General features: G+C 44.0%; 1 protein-coding gene across 1 annotated transcript in view; it reads right to left on the bottom strand.

The window, feature by feature from the left end:
- Nucleotides 1–12714, bottom strand: part of FSTL1 (follistatin like 1) — a 51066-nt gene extending 38352 nt beyond the window's left edge. Inside the window, exons 1-2 of the mRNA XM_060150518.1 lie at nucleotides 12584–12714; nucleotides 12366–12422 (exon numbers count right to left, since the gene is read on the bottom strand). Coding sequence (XP_060006501.1) covers nucleotides 12366–12422; nucleotides 12584–12586 — 60 coding nt within the window. The 5' untranslated portion in view covers nucleotides 12587–12714. The remainder of the gene's footprint in view (nucleotides 1–12365; nucleotides 12423–12583) is intronic.
- Between the last annotated feature and the right edge of the window lie 6058 nt (nucleotides 12715–18772).

Genomic DNA, 18772 nt, shown 5'->3' with positions numbered 1-18772 from the left:
CACAGCCAATTTGAATTCAATTCTGACACTGTATAAGTGGCCTTATTAGGAAAGCCACAGACAGCACTGGGCTGGCCCCCCAATTCAGAACCAAAGGTCAGCAGAGTTTAGCATACTGGGATTGTCTAGTGGGATTCAGGAACTAGAGTGCAGTTGAGGTACCAAGCATTAAACAGGACTAAAACATCTGCACCGGCCTCTGCTTCCTTACTGCATTCACCCTCTCAAGTCACTTGATTTAACCACTGAGGTCAAGGCCAAAGAGTAGTGCCTTCAGCTGTAACAAGAGCCCTGAACTGATTTAGAGAGAAGGCATGGGGACCAGGGCAGGAACTTCATCAATTCCTGTTGAGGAAACCCAGGATCCTGGTCATGGGCCAGGCAACATGGTGAGAAGGCAAGAAGAGTTCTGGAAAACAAAATAGGGTCCATGCAACGCTTTCAGACAATGATCTTTGTAAGCTGTTTCAATACTGCATCATTATTTTGAAAAGAAAACGTGAACATTTACAAAGGTCAGAAGAAAGTTTTGTTTTTGTTTTTTTGTAAGTTCAGTAAAAGCTCAAGTTGCACGTTTTGGAATCTTGGGTTGTCTTCTTTTTTAAAAAAAGATTCCTTGCTCAATCCCAAGAAGACCCAGCATCCTTCATTTCTTGCCCAGGGTTGTGGATTAGCTGCTTTCTAAAGTGGAAAAATCAAGTGATTCCTTTCTGTAGAATAGACAGCAACTGGGATTTCTGGGCATGAAGACTGTTCGGGTGCCACGTGATGTACCGTTTATATTTCATTCAACGCACACAGGAGAAAGCAAGGGACACAAAATGCCTCCTGCTTTTACTCGTTCTCTGTTCCCATTCCTGGGCCAGCTTCTCTTTCAAACTGCTCCTCCTTGGGCCGTCAATTAAGACAAGAGCTAATCAAATATCTTAACTCCATTAAGTAGAATACTTTGACAATCCAACCTAAAATGTCTGCCTCCTTTTATATGGATAGGATTTCAGAGCTGGGTTTGAGAGCTCCCCTACTCTAACCCCCATATTTTGCAGATGAGGGGCCCAGTGACTTGCCCAAGTTCACTCCACCAAGGCTCATTACCTGGGTGCCACTGTCTGTCCTGGGTTCCCTCCAGCCCATCTCTGGCCAATAAATGGAGGCTTGTTGGAAGCTGGCTCACATCACGGAATCTCTGTAAACTCAGCCACAGCTGCAGCCAGCACTGCTGATATTTTCTCAACTCTGAACCTCTCAAGACAGCTGAATCCTCACGGTCTCATAAATTCAGTCACCTGCTTCTTACATGTGAGGCTCATGCCAGTCCCCTGAGACAGTTTAAGGCTAACTAAGAAAACGGGGGCGAGGGGGCAGGGAATGAGTGAAGAGAGGCAACCCAAGTCAGAGCTGCAGAACTGTGCAGACTGTGCTGAAAAGGCTCACTGCCAAGCAGACACTGTCTAGACTTTAACCGGCCTCTCCAGAGCGGGGTGTGGGGAGGAGGGGGAGTAAGGCCAGAAAGCTTGCTTGCTTTTTATTCAGCTAATGCAAACACATGACACAACCTCTGACAGGCTCCAGGCTGGGAGTTCACTCTGTCTAAGACGTTTCTTCCTCGGCGCTGGAATTCAGCTGTGGGCTGAGGGAAGTTGTGCTAATCCAGCAATCCGGGGGAAGCTAGGAATGCTTTTCTCAATTCCTGGGGAATCATAGTTCCCAAACTAAATTGAGTTGGGCAAGAGCCAAAAGTAGCACATTTTTGGTTGTAAAAGGACAGATTTTTTAAAATTTCCATTTGTATCATCTTAGGTAATCCATGAGGAAAATCCACAAAAATACAGAACTGGCTTTTGGTGGAAGCCTGTTGTGAAAGCTTTCTAAGACTCTGAATGATATCAATTTACAAAATGCACAGAGGAGAAATGGCCACCATAGTCAAATAAGCATCTTATATCTGAGAGAAAATGTTGGGTCTGGGAAGCTCTGCACATCAGTTAGAAAAAAGGTGGTTCTCCCCCTGGGTGGGCAGACAAGGCCCAGGATAGGGCACAGAGACTGGTAAGCAGAGTGCAGGATGGAGTCAGCCCAGTTGGCTCCCTTCGCCAGCCACTTTTGTGCAGTCGACAGTCTGAACAACCATACCCAGACACTTAGCTGGAGTCTTAGAGCTGTCTTGAAGTTTGGTCTTATTCAACGTGGAATCGCTGTGAATACATCTGAAGGACAAAGAAATTGTTTTAAAGCAGCTCCTGAGTCACTGACCATTATGAGGCAAGTGCTCTGGTGGAACAACTATACTGTACTTCAATGTGGGTCAAAGAAGCACTTGGACCCGAACCAAGTTGAGGCCATGCCCATGTTGATGTGGCCAGAATGACCATGACCAGGCCTCAAGTATTGATCCAGGCACTTGCAGCTGATAGAGCATGAAGAGTTAAATGACAGAGCCTGTGCAGTTGTTTTTGAGTCCACATAACCTAGAGAGAAAAGGTCTTTGCTTTGTTTTCAAAGTCACTTTCAGAAGTAAGACTCAGTGGACCTTAAGCACACTTGAACACAGAGTATTTGCCTTCCTTGAGAGTTGGAAGTCCTGGGTTTGTATCCTGGCTTTACGATTTACTAGGTGACTGATTTAGGGTAACTAACAATCTTCTGAGCCATGGTTTCTTCACTGATAAATGAAGATTATAGTAACAGCATCATCATGTTGTGAGAGTTAGATAAGGCTCTTTCCCTCTCCCTGCTGTTGTCTGGCTAACACCACTCATATTTGGGGCTCAGCTTGGGGGCACACCCTCTGTGAGGCCTTCCCGCAACCCCCAGTGCTGGGTTACGTTGTCAGCCCTGTCCTAGCACTTACCATGCTGGGTCACTCCGCCCTGTGTGCCTCCCCCAGTGGACTGCAAGCTCCTTGGGGACAGGTCTGTGTCTTAGTCACCAGCATTAACTCAGTGCCTGACAGAGAACAGGAAACCTTTCCTTCCTTGAGTTTACTTGGAGAACTGTTACTTTGGCCCAGATGGTGAAGCAAAATAATGCATCAAGATTTTGTGCAGCTTTCTCTCTGCATGAAATGTGAACCTGGTGCTCTGTGTATGTTTTGGCAGCTCCGAAAATGCAGCCCAAACACTCCACGATGACCTCTTTGTTATGGTGGAGGAAGGAGATGAGAAAGAAAAGGAAAGACAAGAAGGCAGAGGGAAAAGATGAAGAGAGCAACGCAGGGAGCAATAAAGAGACCAGGCTCCGGGGCCTGGGAATTGGTGGCCACGTGAGGCTACAGTCAGGGCTGGCTGCCAGACACAGCAGCAGAGGACTCAAGTGTGTGTGCAAAACACCCGAAGCACTGCCTTGGTTCCCAAATGGACAAATCAGCCTGCTCCAGGGATATTTCCTACCCTGTCTTTGAGAGAAGGTATTTCTTTTTCTTTTTCTTTTTTTTTTTTTTTGCGGTACGCGGGCCTCTCACTGTTGTGGCCTCTCCCATTGTGGAGCACAGGCTCCGGATGCGCAGGCTCAGCGGCCATGGCTCACGGGCCCAGCCGCTCCGCGGCACGTGGGATCCTCCTGGACCGGGGCACGAACCTGCGTCCCCTGCATCGGCAGGCGGACTCTCAACCACTGCGCCACCAGGGAAGCCCGGTATTTATTTTTCAAACAGTGAAAGCAAAGGGTTCTATTCCTTTGCCTGATCATTATTTTCTAAACCCCAAATTGAGTATTTGTAGCACGGGGACAGGCTGTGCTACGGGTACAGCAAGAATATGCAAATGACAAATCCCACAAAAAATCCAAGATATCTGGTGGCCACCTCCATGTGTAAGAAGGGTGGACACAGGAGAAAAACTGAATCTGGAAAAATTCCAGAGGAGTTTTATCACCTCTCTTTTTTGCCTTTTCTCACTCTTCTTCCCTTTCCAGTTCTCTGCCTTGTTCACTCAGTCTTCAGGGAAAACCTATGCTGGCTTACAACATGCACTGCCTGTGCAAGGAAGGTGCTCAATGAGTCCTTAACTCTTTTCCCGGAGGAATGACAGAGCTGTGGCTTCACAGAGGACATGCTGGAAGTTTGAAGGCGAGATTGGCTCAGTAGAGGCAAGGGTTCTGATATGAATTCTGGGCGTCAAAGCATCCACTGAAATAAATATTCTAGTTGTCTTTTAAAAGGTGATCCTTAATCTCTGGAGAGAATAAAGGAAGCAAGGGGAGTTCTGCCAGCCATGAGCACATGCGAGTGTGCAAACACACACACACACACACACACACACACACCCCATAGCTTTTGGAGCTCTTCCAATAAGTAGAGATGCCACAAGCTTGATAATAATAGCTAACATTTACTGTACTCTGTGTGCCAAACCACTCTTCTAATTGCTTTACATGGAATAGCTTACTTGATTCTCACAACTAACTTATGGGGTAAATACTCCATATTAAGCCCATTTTATAGATGAGGAAACACACCCAGAGAGGTTAAGTAGCTTCCCCAAGTTCACAGGGCTAATAAGGGCTACGCTAGGATTTAAACTCAGGTAATGTAGCTTCAAGGCCTGAGTGCTAAACCATTACGCTATGCTTCCTCTCAACGATAAATCAGTGAACAGAACAACAACCTGAGCCAGTGCACAGGTTGTACAAATACAGACAATGCCTAGTGAATGTTAATGTGTAAACTGAGAATTCTCTTGTTGAAATCATTAGAGTTAAAAACAGTCTTTATCAGTGCCCAGTAGGGACTCTTAAGATGCACTTTTTTTTGGCAAGTGTTTGGTGTTGACTGTGTGCTATGAGGAGAAGAGGCTTTTTTATTATCTAATTGGATTGACAGGCAAGAGAGACGTCTAGCCATTATTCATTTTACAAATGAAGAAAGTAAGCTCAGGGAGGTAAAGTCATTTGCTCATGGTTTCACAGCTCGACAAGGCCAGAATTCAAACCTATTCATTACCCCAAAGCCCTTGCTCTTAACTGAGGCTGCAAGTCAGAGATATTAATTAGGTGGCTTTAAAAAAGTAACATTAGCAAGAAAGGGAAAGAGCAGGACTTCTAAATCAAGGACTCTTTCACTATGTTCTTCTTAATAATAAGAAAGTCCTGTAACAGGGTCCATGTAAAAGGTAAGACTTGGAAACACCCAGATATGAGAACAAGAGAAGAGAATGAAGAAAGGAACTCAGTAGAAGGCTTGAGTGACATGAAAACAAGAAATAAGAGAAAAGCGCTAGCACTCCAGGAACAGACACAATTTCAGATGAAGTTCCACACAAAAAGCTGCCACCTACTGGACAGACTGGTCAAGTGGTCAAGGTGAACAGCCTGAAAATGGCCCCAGCAGCTCCCTTGGAGCCTCTCAAATTCTGAGAAGGCATCCATCCCACAGCTGCATTTCAGGGATTTCTGCACCAGTAGCAAGAGGTGAGGAAGGGGGTGGTAATTTCTGTGAATGCCAAAGATTTGGCCCCCTAACGGCCAGGTCCATTGAGCTGTACAGTAGCTATGGTGGTAGCAGCTACTTCAGAATAGGGACCAATATGGTACTGCTTTTAGTTCCACACTATTCTTAATAGCAGTATATGTGCAGAGTGATTGGTATAACTGGCACTGCTGTAGATCAATAAATTACATTCATTTACTATCACTGAGGGACAGAATGACAGACTGTGGAATAAGACAAATTTTGCCTCAGACACAGGATTTTAAATCTTGAATACGATAAAAAGTAGTAAAAGACATTTTCCCTACCTCAAGCCAATATCCCATGCCACACATATGTATAAACCGGGCCTGCAACATATCATGCTTTTGCCATGTGTCACATGACTTGTTTTGGCAACAGCTTAGTTGGTCACAAATAGTGTCTGGGATTATACAGGAAACATTTTAAAGGTCATAAATTCAGACAATCCTGGGAATAGCTTACTAGTGATGGCTTCCAAATGAGCATATAAAAAGTCTGCAAAGAGATTACATGGAAATCCTCCAACCACAGCAGAAAATGCAGATTTACAGGATATATTTTGTACTCCAACTACCCAGAGAGCTTTCCATTTAGCAGTTTCTTGCCAGGCGGCTGCTAATGCAGAAGCTGTTATCTATGACAGCAGCAGCTCTTAGAGCCTTAGCAAGAACAACTATTCACTCCAGCAGAAGAGCCAAGAAAATTCTCATATTTTTGTTGATGGCCAGTATTAGAGAGTTTGGCTTACATGTTTAAGGTGTTCGAACTCATCTAGAGAACTTAGAAGCTTGAGCCAGGAACAAACTGCTGTTTTCTCGACATTTTCATCCATTTGCTACCCTAGTTCCATCACCTATTACCCCATGTTGTTGTTGTTTCACATAGTCCCAAACTCTGCCTTCTAATCGTCTTAATTCTGGCTAAAGATATACCAATGTCTGTCAAATTGGATTGACTTTTCCAGCAGAAAAGGCAAATGTCTTTTATCTCACACACAGAGTAACTGCTAGTGGCTGTCTACAGCATTGCTGAGAAGGATTTTCTAAACTCCTCCAGGCTCAGAAGGAAGAATTCTGATTGATTAGTAAGGGAGAGGGTAGTGGTGACATGCACACCATGTTTGTTCCATCTCTGCAGGCAATTTATCATAGTGTTGGGAGGCACTAATTTTCATTGCTTACAGTGTCTAGTAGGCATATCACATACATCTGTTAATTGACTTTGATAATTTCTCTGAAAGGAGGGATGAAGGGCTAGTTTATCTTTAGGTGGTAGAATTATGGGCAACTTTATTCGTTGCTCTAGTTTTTTCTATATTCTCTGAGCTTTTTATGAACATATTTAATTTCCATATTTTATCAGAAAATAACACTTTCTTATTTAAATAAAATAGCATATATTAGAAGGATAAATTCCTCTCGAAAAAGGTGAGATGTCACAAGAATCCTCATGATGGATTTTAAGACATTTTGTCATACTTCTCTATAAATTGTTACATAGTTGTGAGGATAGGCATTGGAGTGGGGGGGTGTTCTGCTTTTTTATTTAAATGATCATCATTTGCCGGAGCCTTAAATTTTTTGTAAACATAACTTTTAGTGGCATATATTGCTGTTAACTCTTAACTCTTTTCCTCTTGTTAGGTAGGTAGTAGGCTTTAAGTTTTTAGCTTTCCTAATGTGATAGGCGTCTTATGTAGAGTCCCTTTAAAAGTAATAATGAATGACCAGGGCAAAGCGGTCAAACAGAATTAACTGAGTTTCTTTCCTTGATTTGGTTTCTCAGCGTAGATTATATGGAGCCCTGAAATATCCATCAGCAAAACAGTCAAGTCAGCTACACAAAGTCTGCTAAAATGAATTCATGTCAATAAAGACTGTATTTAACTGTGTTTGCTATGTTTTTGTAGCTAACAAGGAAAACAACTGTCTACTGCAAGCACTGTTAACTACAAGTTAAAAATGCTTAAAATAATATCCAAAGTGCAAGTCTCATATGGAGAGGGTTCATTTACCTTTTCATGAATTATTAAAGGTTCATTATTGTTAAATCATGAATTAAAAGCTCGCCAAATGTTAGTAGGGACAGACATCAAGAGACTGGACTAATTAAATGATAATTAATGATCATCAGGTGATGAAACGTAACCTCGATCATATCTATACCTCACTTTTTTTCATGTTAACTGTTTCCACACACCCTGAGTTCATAGCCTCCTTACTGTACCAACTCCCTCAGTCTTGATTGGGTGGTGGCTACATGGGTATATTCACATGTGAAAGTTCATCAAACTATACATTAAAGATTTGTGCATTGTACTAATGTAAAATAACTTTAAAAATCAGGGGAAGTCCTTGTTAATGTAAAAAAAAGCAATAATAATAATGAAGATAGTTGTTCATCATGCAGTTATAATATTATACAGTATAGCTGCCAGTTTAAATCTAACGGCTCACCATTAGATTGTAAGCAACCTGAGGGCAGAGACCATGTCTTGCTATGACTCTGACATAGCTATGCTTGCTATGACATCCATGACTCTGCCCTGTGTAGGGCATGCTCAGCCTACCTCAGGGAATACTGACTGATGGGCACCATGAAGTGAAGGCCTGTGCTGTTAATGACTCACTCCTGGAGAAAGCACCCCATGCCAAAGTCACAAGTGACAGAAGATGGAACCTTAGAGAAAAGTATGCATTTGACCTACAGGACATCAGTCACATAGCTTACAAAATGAACCCATCTAAGTATAAGTTGTTTTTCAGTCCTATAATATCTGGTGTCCTTAAGCTAATACTATTTGTGGCTACTAGAAATTTCTGTCTGGATGTCCATTTATTTGAAAAGGAGCAGGAAAAAGACACCATGATATTTTCAATCCTCCATGTGTGACCACTGGCATTTACAGCTCATCCTTTCCCTGTTCTCCTGGAAACATGTGTCTTCCTGCCTCACTGACTTTGAAGACTTTATTTTTTTCTTTGCGACATTACATTCATAGCAGCCCATGCCCCCACCTCACAGCTCTTCCCAAACTCATTCTTCTGAGCCTGAGAATGGACTCCTGCTTTCCATTACCCAATCCAGAGATGTCTATGGGAATTGTGACATGTCCTTTCTAAAGACATTTTCAACATCCAGGGCCTCAATTTGCAGGGTGCTTGTCCATCTGTTCTGGCTATTCAGCAGAGTCACTGCCATGTTTTAACATCCCAGTTTCTAACAATGGTCTCCAGAATCACAGCCAGGAGTTTACTTGCCAAAGGATAAACAAACAAGAGACAGTGGTTAATGTACAAGATGGATATTAAAATCCTAGTTTTTTCTGTAGCTTCAAGAAGCAGTCAGAGGATGTGGGGAAAATCAAGGCAAAATGGGAAAATCACACTCTAGGCCTTCCTGAATCCACTATTAGAATAATTCTAAAGAATAAAGAGGAGACCCCACATCTGCCAATAATACCCCTGGTGGTTGCTTAACTGTATGTTGATAATAGGGTATAAATGAGGTTATGAAACCTGGCTTCAGAGGGACAATGCCCTAAGACTCTTCTTGCCTATCTGTATAATTGTTATTGTTCTTGCTGCTATTATCTTAAATGATGCGCTCACAGTTCATAGGTTAAGTATTCCCTTACTGGAATGAGTGTTCTGATTTGTGAATCAGTCTCCTGTACTTGTGACTTATCATGATGAATTTATAGACCTGGAATGTTGGAAATCAGAGTGCCAGCAGAGATAACCACCAACGGAGAGTGGAGTGTGCTTGGGCACTTGCCAACGCTGCCTTTTGGTGTTAAAGTAGACTCATACCCACCACCTCCCGAGACTCAAGGGCACATGTCAACCTTTCCCAGCCTCCACTATCCACACCTCGCAGTGAACTGCAGTAATTCTCAATGGGAGGGGGATGGGTGAAGGAAGAGTGAGCAGGCCCACCTAGCCCCCTCCCAAAAGATTCTGAAACAAGGTAGCTTGCTCTGCCGCTGCAACCCCCCATTCCTTGTCCATTGCAGATACGAATATATGCTCATCAAGAGATATGTGCCAACACCCCGTTTCAAGCAGACTCTAAAGAGTACATGGCTGTGAGCTCAAGTGGATGGGATGGAATTTTGATGGAGGCTGCCTGAAGTATTAAGACAAAAAGAAAGAAAAAGAAGAAGCAGTCAAAAAATCAACCCTGAGGTGCCAAGAGACCATGAAAAACATTAAAAATATAACACTTTCCTTAATGAGATTTGTTAATAGTTTCTTGAATCTAACCAAACAGGATTTACAGACTGGCACTAATAATGACGACAACCACCTTTTCTCAAGCTAGGGACACCTGATTCTAGAGGTCTACTACTATTCCAAAGACTTGGCTTCTTCAACTATCAGCATAATTTGTTGTGCAATCACATACTTTAAAAATATGCTGAATTGAATCCTTGTGCTTGTATTAAATCAAAAAGCACCAAGAAAACTAAGTTTGTTTTCTAAATTTCATTTTAAAAGTTCAACAATATTTGTACGATTTCAGCCCTAAAGTCTACTAAAGTGGATTCATGTCAATAAAAACAGTAAATACCATTACTTGGCTTTGTTTGCTATATGTTGTTGCAGCTAACAAGGAAAAAAATTCCACTGCAAAAGCACCATTAACTACACGATAAAATGCTGAAAGTAATATCCAAATTGCTAGGGCTAATCTACCTTTTCATTTATTATTATTGAAACACGGATTAAAAACTTGCCAAATGTTACCAGGGTCAGATACCAAGAGATTGTATTGATAAAAAAAATAATCCTTAATAATCTGGAGTCATGAAATGAAAGCTACATCATACCTACTCCTCACATACCCTGAGTTCACAACCTTCTTTCTGCACCACTTCCTCCGTTTTCATGCCTCAGCACTTCTTGATTTTGCCTCTTTCCCCACGATTTTGCCTTGGGAATTCTGTGAGAGTACTTTCTGCTCTTCCACCTCAAGCAGGAAATTGCTGCTGGGGGAACTTCCTATGAGGGCTAAGCTTTTCCCTGCAATGCACTGGGGGTGGGGTGTGGGGGGGTGTATAGTACAAACAGCTTGGGAGAATAGATCCCAGACCTTGGGCTACAGAGCCTTGTGGTGAGTGAACCTATGGCATCCTCACTCCTCAAATGTGCATTCCAGTTCACAGAGCGATTTCACACACTAGCTGGCAATTCCTAAACCTGCAGTAAAACAAACCAGGGATTCACCTCGTCCATCAGTGGACTACAGCAGCCTTTTGAGGGCAACAGCAGGGATGGAAGGCTGTTTCTCAGCCAGGACTAAATCAGCCAGTGAAGGATCCTCCCTCAAACTCAAACCCTGGAGAACAAAATGCATTAGAAGCAGATCTGGAGTTCAAGATGAGCTCCACCAGTGGAAGGAGCTGGGTTCAGATCCTTCCTAAGAACTAGCTGTGAGACCTTGGGCAGGTTACCTAGTCTCCGGAACCTGTTTCTTCCTCTGTAAATTGTGGATAACAAAACTGACCCTACAAGGTTCTGGGAAGCTTTAAAAGAAATGAGGCATGCAGCCCAACCAATGTCTGCTATATGAGAAGTACATAGCAAATATGAAGTCCTTGTGTGAGACAGTGGTTAAGAGCCTGGGGTGCGATGCCTGACTGTGTTCAAATCCCACTCCTACCATTTAACAACTTAGGACACTAGGTAAATTACATGACCTTTCTGACTCAGTTTCCCCATCACTCAAATGGAGTTTTATTACAACACAAAGTAGATATCCAAAAAACATTAGCTATTTTTATTTCAGTGTGAGTAAAAACAGCACGTGTTTCCAGATCAACCAAAAGTGTGGTAGTGAATTAAATGAGAGTTCAGTATAATGTGTATTTTTTTTTTTAATCGTGAAGACCTTGCAGGCTTTTATGACTTTTCTGGGCAGTCAAGCTGTGATGCTAAGGGTGGGGCTAAACTGTAATATGAAGAAAAAAAATTCAAAGAGGGAGAATAACCACCCACCAGGGAGCTATTTCTTTTGTAATGTACATTCCATTTCTTCTCCCTCATGCTTTTTAATTCCTTCCACATTTCCTGCCATAATTATCAAATGTTTGGTTTCTGACCTCACTTTTCTGGAGACTAGAGCCCAGGGAATTTAGAATTGTTTATTTTCTGTCCATAAACCTTTGAGTTAATGGAGGGGCTTGTGAGCGAAGGGTTTGTTGGTTTGTTTGTAGTGTCTCAGGAAGGTCACTGGAGTTGAAAAGAAAACATTACCCAAAAGGCGCTGAAATACTTTGACTGGAAACGCAGAGCCCTCAAAGAGCAGAGCAATGGATCACTCATACTTGCGCAACGCCAGTTTAAGAAAAAAATTGAGATTTTAAAAGGCCGTTATTTGGCTCTGATAATAACGCAAAATCCGAGGGCACTTTACAAAAAAAGAAAAAAAAACCCAGAGAATCATCATTTTACTTTATAAAAGAAAAAAAAAATATCCCGCCCTAAAGGAAGAGTCTCTTGAGATCCCCCGACCCCCCTCCCCCAGGAGACAGACTCGGAAGGGAAAAGTCTCCAACTATTCTCAATTTCCTCTTAAGTGAAGGAAAGAACTCAGGGGCCTTTTTGAACTCGGCTCCTGCTCTTGTGGCCGCCTGCATCCCAATCGGCCCTGCTCGTCCTCTCTCCCCCTCCCCACTCTCCCTCCATATTAGCCGCGGGGGGGTTCCCGCTGACGGCCCAAACTACTTTTCCTGATTTTTAGGTTTAAGTTTCGTAAGCAGCATTTCTGCTCCGAGCGCCCCCCTCACCCGGCAGATGGAAACTCCCAGTCCTACCCGGGGAGAGCATCCCCTGGACGCACGCACCGCCCGCGCGACGCGCAGACCCCAGTGGCCCCGGCGCCTGAGTTCGGACCTCTTCAGAGGCTCACCTACCTCGGCGTGGACCCAGGCGACCGCCACCAGCGCGAGCGCGAGCCAGCGTGTCCACATCTGCGGAAAAGACAAGAGCGAGAGTGAAGGCACCGGGCCCCGTGTCGACCCCGGAAACTTCCTCGTGCCTCGGAGGCTCGCTCCCTCCGCCCGGCCACCCTCGGCCGCCCAGAAGGCTCGGGCCAGTGCGCTTGGCTCCGCGCAGCGAACCCCGCTCTCACCATGGTCCCGTTCCGGTCTCCGGAGGGCGCGGGGGCAGGCGGCTGCAGCGAGCTCTAAGGGAAGGTGGGAGCTTCGCCGATCGCCAGCCTCAGAGGAAATCCGACCTGGCCTCGCCGCCCCTTAAGACCCCTCCTTCCCCGACAGCCTGCCCCCCAGCTCCTCCCCATTCTCCTCCCCTTTCTGCAGCAGCGGCCCCCGCGGCTCAGGGTTTCGCTCCCTCCTCCCAGCCCCTCGCTACGTCCTGGAGCCCGCGAGCGTCCTGGCGCCGCCGAACCCCTTTCCCGAAACCCAGGCCCCTAGTTTAGCCCCCAGGACGTGGAAACCGAGGCACAGAGGGGGTGGTCCTGGGGGACACTGCAACAAAGGCGGAGGGGGTGTGGGTGTGGGAGCCGAAACCCCACCCCCGGGAGGGGCCGCTGGCTTGCTGCAGCTCGGGCAGGCTGCGAGTGCGGGCTGCGGCAGTGGCCAGGTGGGGCGGTAATGCTGGGGGCCCTGGCTCGCCCTGGGGCGGGAACCTGGGGGAAAGGCCCTGCGGCGTGGGGAGCTGAAGTCGCCCCCTACGGCTGATAGAGGGCCAGAGGTGCAGAGGGACCCCCGCAGCTCCGGGTCCAGGGCATCACTGTCGCCAGAGCGCGAGGAAGGGGGCGCGGGGCCCAGAAGACCAGCCAGCCTGAGGAAAGCTTCTTTGGGTTCAACTGTGGATTTCCTGGGGAGGGGGGTGGGAGGCGGAGGCCATCCTCCTCTGCTGAGAAGATCCTGATTCCAGCGTTTGCCTGCAGCCTCATCCCGTCCTTCCCTCAAGCCCAGGGGCGACCGGGGTCCCCCTGCTCTCCTCCTCCCAGCTTCACCTGTGTCCCTACTCCCACCTCGGTCATCCCGTGCACCCTCTATGTTCATACTTCACATCTCCACCAACTTCTTCCCAGAGGTCCTCAAATGCGTGATGCGTCTTTGACAGCGTTGACTCCGCAAACTGCTCCCACTGTAGCTTTTTTCCTACTGTGCGCCCGGTGTCCCTGGTGCGGAGAGCAAACCAACTTGACACCTCAGATTTAATGTGCCCAAGGCTGAGACCCACTTCCCACCAGTTCCGGGCCTGCTCATCTACCTCCCTCAAAAACGTTATCTCTACTTCTCAGACCCCAGTTGTGACCGTATCCTGACAGTTTTTCCTTCGAAATCTCCTGTTCATCCTTTCACCGCCATCACATTTCCACTTCCCTAGGCCAGACCTTCATTCTCTTTCACTTAGGAATTATAGAAACCACCTCTGGTTCCCTCCAGCTCCAAGTTCTCCCCCGCCAGTCTCCACTGCAGCGCACTGCCGTATTATCTCTACATAAACACGGTCTTCCTCGTGCTCTTCCCCTGCTCAGAAACTTAAGCACTCTTCCCACGTCAAATCCAAAAGCCTTTCTTGTAAGTCATCCATCTAACCTTACTTAAGCTACTTATATGTCCTCTGCTCACATCAGGCCATCTTCTCATTGTCCTCTGAATTTGTCACATTCACTCTTTTACCATGGTTTATTGAGTGCCGACGGTTGTGGTCTTAGGGGGCTTCAAATAACACCCATATCGCCCATACAAGTTCAGAATCCATTGAGATAGCTGCAGGAGTCAGACTGGTGGAAAGCAAAATGTCAGCCTGTCCCTGGTAAAAACTGGAATGGTGGCAGTGGCTTTAGATCTGCAGGGACAAGGACCTGCTTGTACTTCACCCCAGAATTGAACATACCCCACCAGCCACAAACAGAGTTGGAAAGTCTGCTTGTATAAAACTGACTGCAGTTTTACAGTTTCTGGAAAAGCAGAAAATACATGCTTCCTGGGGCAGGCCTGCTTCCCAAAATTGAGGGGTCAGAGGGACACATCCCTAGTTCCTCCTTCAAGCTTCCCAGTCAGAAAATGCACTCCTGCTTCCTCGTTATGGAAGTAAGAGAAGTAGGGAATAGGCATTCCCCCACCAGCTACCCGTCCCAATCTCTGTGCTGGGACTGAAGGGCACTATGTTGTACAAGTTTTGCTTCTGCCCTGTAAGAACTCACAATACTTTTCATCCCTGGCCCATGCACTGCACGCTCTCAGAATCTGGCATGGTCTCCTCTCTTCCTTCTTCCTTTTGTCTATTCAAATTCTGTCTTTTTAAAAAAATTTTCAGGATCCAAGCAAAGTTTCATTGCTTTTCTGGTATCTTTTCTGGCAATAACTTGGCATAGTGGAAAACACATGAGGTTTGAGGTCAAATGAACCTGGCTTTCAATCTTGTTGCCACCTTTTACTGGCTGTGTGACTTTGTCAGATTACTGAAACTCTCTGAACCTAGGTTTCTGCATCTGATGATAATGCCTTGCAGGGGGTTGTGAAATTTAAATATGGTATCTTATAGAAAGTGCCAGGCAGGTAGCAGCCCTCCATAAATGGTAGCCATTATTATTTCATTAATCTGCTTTGCATCTGAATTGCAGTTGGTATTATATGCCAGGTACTAACCACAAGAGCCAGGTCTTTTTTATTTAATTATCACAACAAACTGAGAAGTATTTTTTTATTGTGTCCACTTTCCAAGTAAGGAAACTGAAGCTCAGAAAAATTGGGGTACTTTTCCGAGGTTAATAGTTGATTACATAGACTTACAACTTGGCATCTTATTGCATATTGTTATATGGTGTCTGACACTTGTTCATAATAGTTGTTAGTCTTGATTCTTCAGCCAGATTTTAAGTTGCTGAGGGCATAAACATTGTTTTTCATGTCTTCATTCTCTCCACATCTGGAGCACAATTGATCAATTTGATTATATCAAAATTAAAGATTCCTGTTGAACAAGGGCACCACAGAAAAGTGATAGATTAGAAGGAGATGTGTAATATCTAAAATGGACATAACTGCAATATATATATGTGACCCCTGCAAATCAATAAGAAAAAGACAGGAAACTCAGTAGAAAAATGGTCAAAGGGCATGAACAGGCAGTTTCTCAAAAAAAGGAATCCTGAATGGCCAACAAGTAGAGAAAAGATGTTCACAGTCACTGGCATTATTTAAACTACACAACAACCCTATAAAATCAGTATTATTTTATTACCTCCATTTTACAGGTAAGGAAACTTAGACACAGAGTTTAAGTAACTTGTCCAAAGTTACATAAGAAATGGTAAATATTACTTTACACTTATTACAGTGGCAAAAATTAGAGAGTTGGACAATGCCAAATGTTAGTATGTGCATAGTGTAGTCTTTCTGGTATACTGTAGTGATTAAGAGCATGGGTTTAGGAGCCAGGTTACCTTGGTTCAAATTTGCCTTGGTAGTAAATCTTGGCTTTATTACTTACTGAGTAACCTTGGGCAAGTTACTTACCTCTGGTCTCAGTTTCCTCATTTGTAAAATGGGGATAATAATAATAGTAACTCCATAGGATTGTTCTGCAGATTATATGTGTTAATATATGTAAATTACTTAGAACAGTGCCTGGTACATAAGCTTATAATTAATGTGTGCTGCTAGGGGAATAATTCAATGGAAGGACCTTGCAGATACTGATGATAATTCTGTGCTACAGAGTATGGTTAACTTGACTCTCTATAATAAACACAAAACAAAACAAACTGAACCGACAACAATAACAACAAAACAAAGGAGTTGATAGCTGTATCAGTGATGAATTTTTTGGTTGCAGGTGACAAAGAGGCCAACTTAAATTGCTTATGCAATTAAACAGAATTTATTCACCTAGTAGCTGAGAGATCCAGGGGTAAGTCTGGCTTCAGGAAAGCCTTCATCCGACCGCAAATAAGGTCAGCAAGGATACTGTTTCTTGCCGTCTCTCCTCTTTACCTTCAGCAATCTTATTTCATCCCTGGGTTCCATATGGTGGCTTCTGAGAGTTCCAGTTTATGCTCTCAGGGTGGTAAACTGGTTTCAGTGCCAGCCTCATCACGCCCTTGGACTACCCCATCTGGGTGAGGGAGAGAGCCTCTTTTGGGAGCTGCTACAAAATCTTAGGGTTCACTTTTTAAAAAAGAAAGCATAAATTGAATTTCTTGACATCTCCATACCAGTCACTTTGATTGGAGGCTGGTCTGGGCTAATTTGAGCCAATGAAGACCCACCCAAAAGAAAATAAGGGTAATGTTGACAGGAAAAGCAGGAATGAATGCTGGGACCAAGCCAAGAATGTCCGCTGCAGCAACGAATCACCAACCTACACTGTGAAACCAGTACCCTCCAAAGTTGGGGTGCAGGGTCCCCCGAGGGCATGGGAAAAAATATTAGAATGTCTATTTTTACTTATTTCCAATCTAAAAATAGAAATTAACTTTGCAAATATGTAGATAGACTCTGTTGCCCATATTTAGTCCCTATGTCAGACAGTCACGAGTTATGTCCTGTTGCCAAACACCATGAGGAAAGAGTGGGCCTTCTCCCCACAAAGGGATGATGGCATCGTTTCCTTTAACATATTGTGTTATACTGCAGTGTGCCCACTTAAATGGATTTACATATTATATGATCTAGTTTTAACTAAACTAGATTAAAAACATTTTAGGGGGCTTCCCTGGTGGCACAGTGGTTGAGAGTCTGCCTGCCGATGCAGGGGACACGGGTTCGTGCCCCGGTCCGGGAAGATCCCACATGCCGCAGAGCGGCTGGGCCGGTGAGCCATGGCCGCTGAGCCTGCGCGTACGGGAGAGCCCACAACAGTGAGAGGCCCACGTACCGCAAAACAAAAAAACATTTTAGGAACAGAACCATAAATTGAGGATAAACCTTCTTCCTATTAATAAGAAAAGGTCAGAGCTGACATGTTTCCTACTTCTGAAAAGAGCTCGCTGACTGACACATTAACAAGATAAAAACAAACGACTTAATTAGATCTGACAATGAGTCAAACACAAAAGTAACAATAAGACTATGTGAAATATGGATTCACATTCATTATTATTAGTGATATCCTCATGCCTAGTATGCTTTGAGTTATTTGTTAGGAATGTTGTACTTAGGATTACCAAGAACTTTAGAAACCAGGTATCTGGAACATAAAGACATTGAGACAGATACCTATCATTTTTTTGCGGGGGGTGGGGTGATGTTTGAAGATATGCAGTACTCAATTCAGTACTTTAGAAAATTTCACTCAATTTGATATTAAATATTTAGAGACACTCTTTTAGGTTTCTTACATAATAGCAAAAGACATACCTTGAGGGGGAACAATTATCTTCCTGATCTAATCAGGAATAGTAGAAATAGTACATGGAAAACACTATAATAACAAGTTAAAATGCATATTTTGGTCAGCACACACCACTGGAATTGGCAAAAAAAATTCAAAAAGCCACACACACACACACACACACACACACACACTCCTGAAGATCAGCAGGAAAAACAAGTATTAGAGCAAATTACACCATCCATAGTTGCTATATAGTGATGAAAATATGGATGCCTCAAATGTTTCATTGCTTATTAAAGATTGGCTAGATTCTGTTTCAATAATGAAATCAACAAAGAACTGCTTTTTGTGTGTGAGCAACTACAGAAAACTATAGTGCTGGAAAAGATACATTCTTAATATTAAATGACTTCTTTAATGAAAGCAACATCTTCTGGAAGAACTGTGTATGTGAAGCCACAGAACAGTGGCTGCTTTGAACAGAGTGGAAGAAGGATTCAGGGTGAGGTTCCGCGGCTACCCTCACAGGTGGAATCCTGTGCTGCACAATTCACAGATGAGCTACTGCAGCAAAGAGACTGAGGCCAGCGCTGCATAGCATGCTGTAGAAAGTCACTGATGTGGTTTATTTTATAAATTAACATAGAGCAGAATATTTTAATATTTAGTAATGATATGGGAAATGACTATGAAAGCATTTTATACTACATTGAGGCTCACAGATTACCTTGGGGCACAGGCCATAAATGTTGTCGAACTTGAAAACTCAAACCTTTGTCTGATATAAAGACAGCTGTTCTAGGATAGAAAGCCCAGAGATAAACCAACACACATATGGTCACCTTATCTTTGATAAAGGAGGCAGGAATGTACAGTGGAGAAAGGACAGCCTCTTCAATAAGTGGTGCTGGGAAAACTGGACAGGTACATGTAAAAGTATGAGATTAGATCACTCCCTAACACCATACACAAAAATAGGCTCAAAATGGATTAAAGACCTAAATGT

Source organism: Lagenorhynchus albirostris, chromosome 5 (genome assembly GCF_949774975.1).
Source record: "Lagenorhynchus albirostris chromosome 5, mLagAlb1.1, whole genome shotgun sequence".
NCBI classification, from domain to species: Eukaryota; Metazoa; Chordata; class Mammalia; order Artiodactyla; family Delphinidae; genus Lagenorhynchus; species Lagenorhynchus albirostris.
Note: the sequence above shows the minus strand (reverse complement) of the source record. Positions and strands in the feature narration are given on the sequence as shown.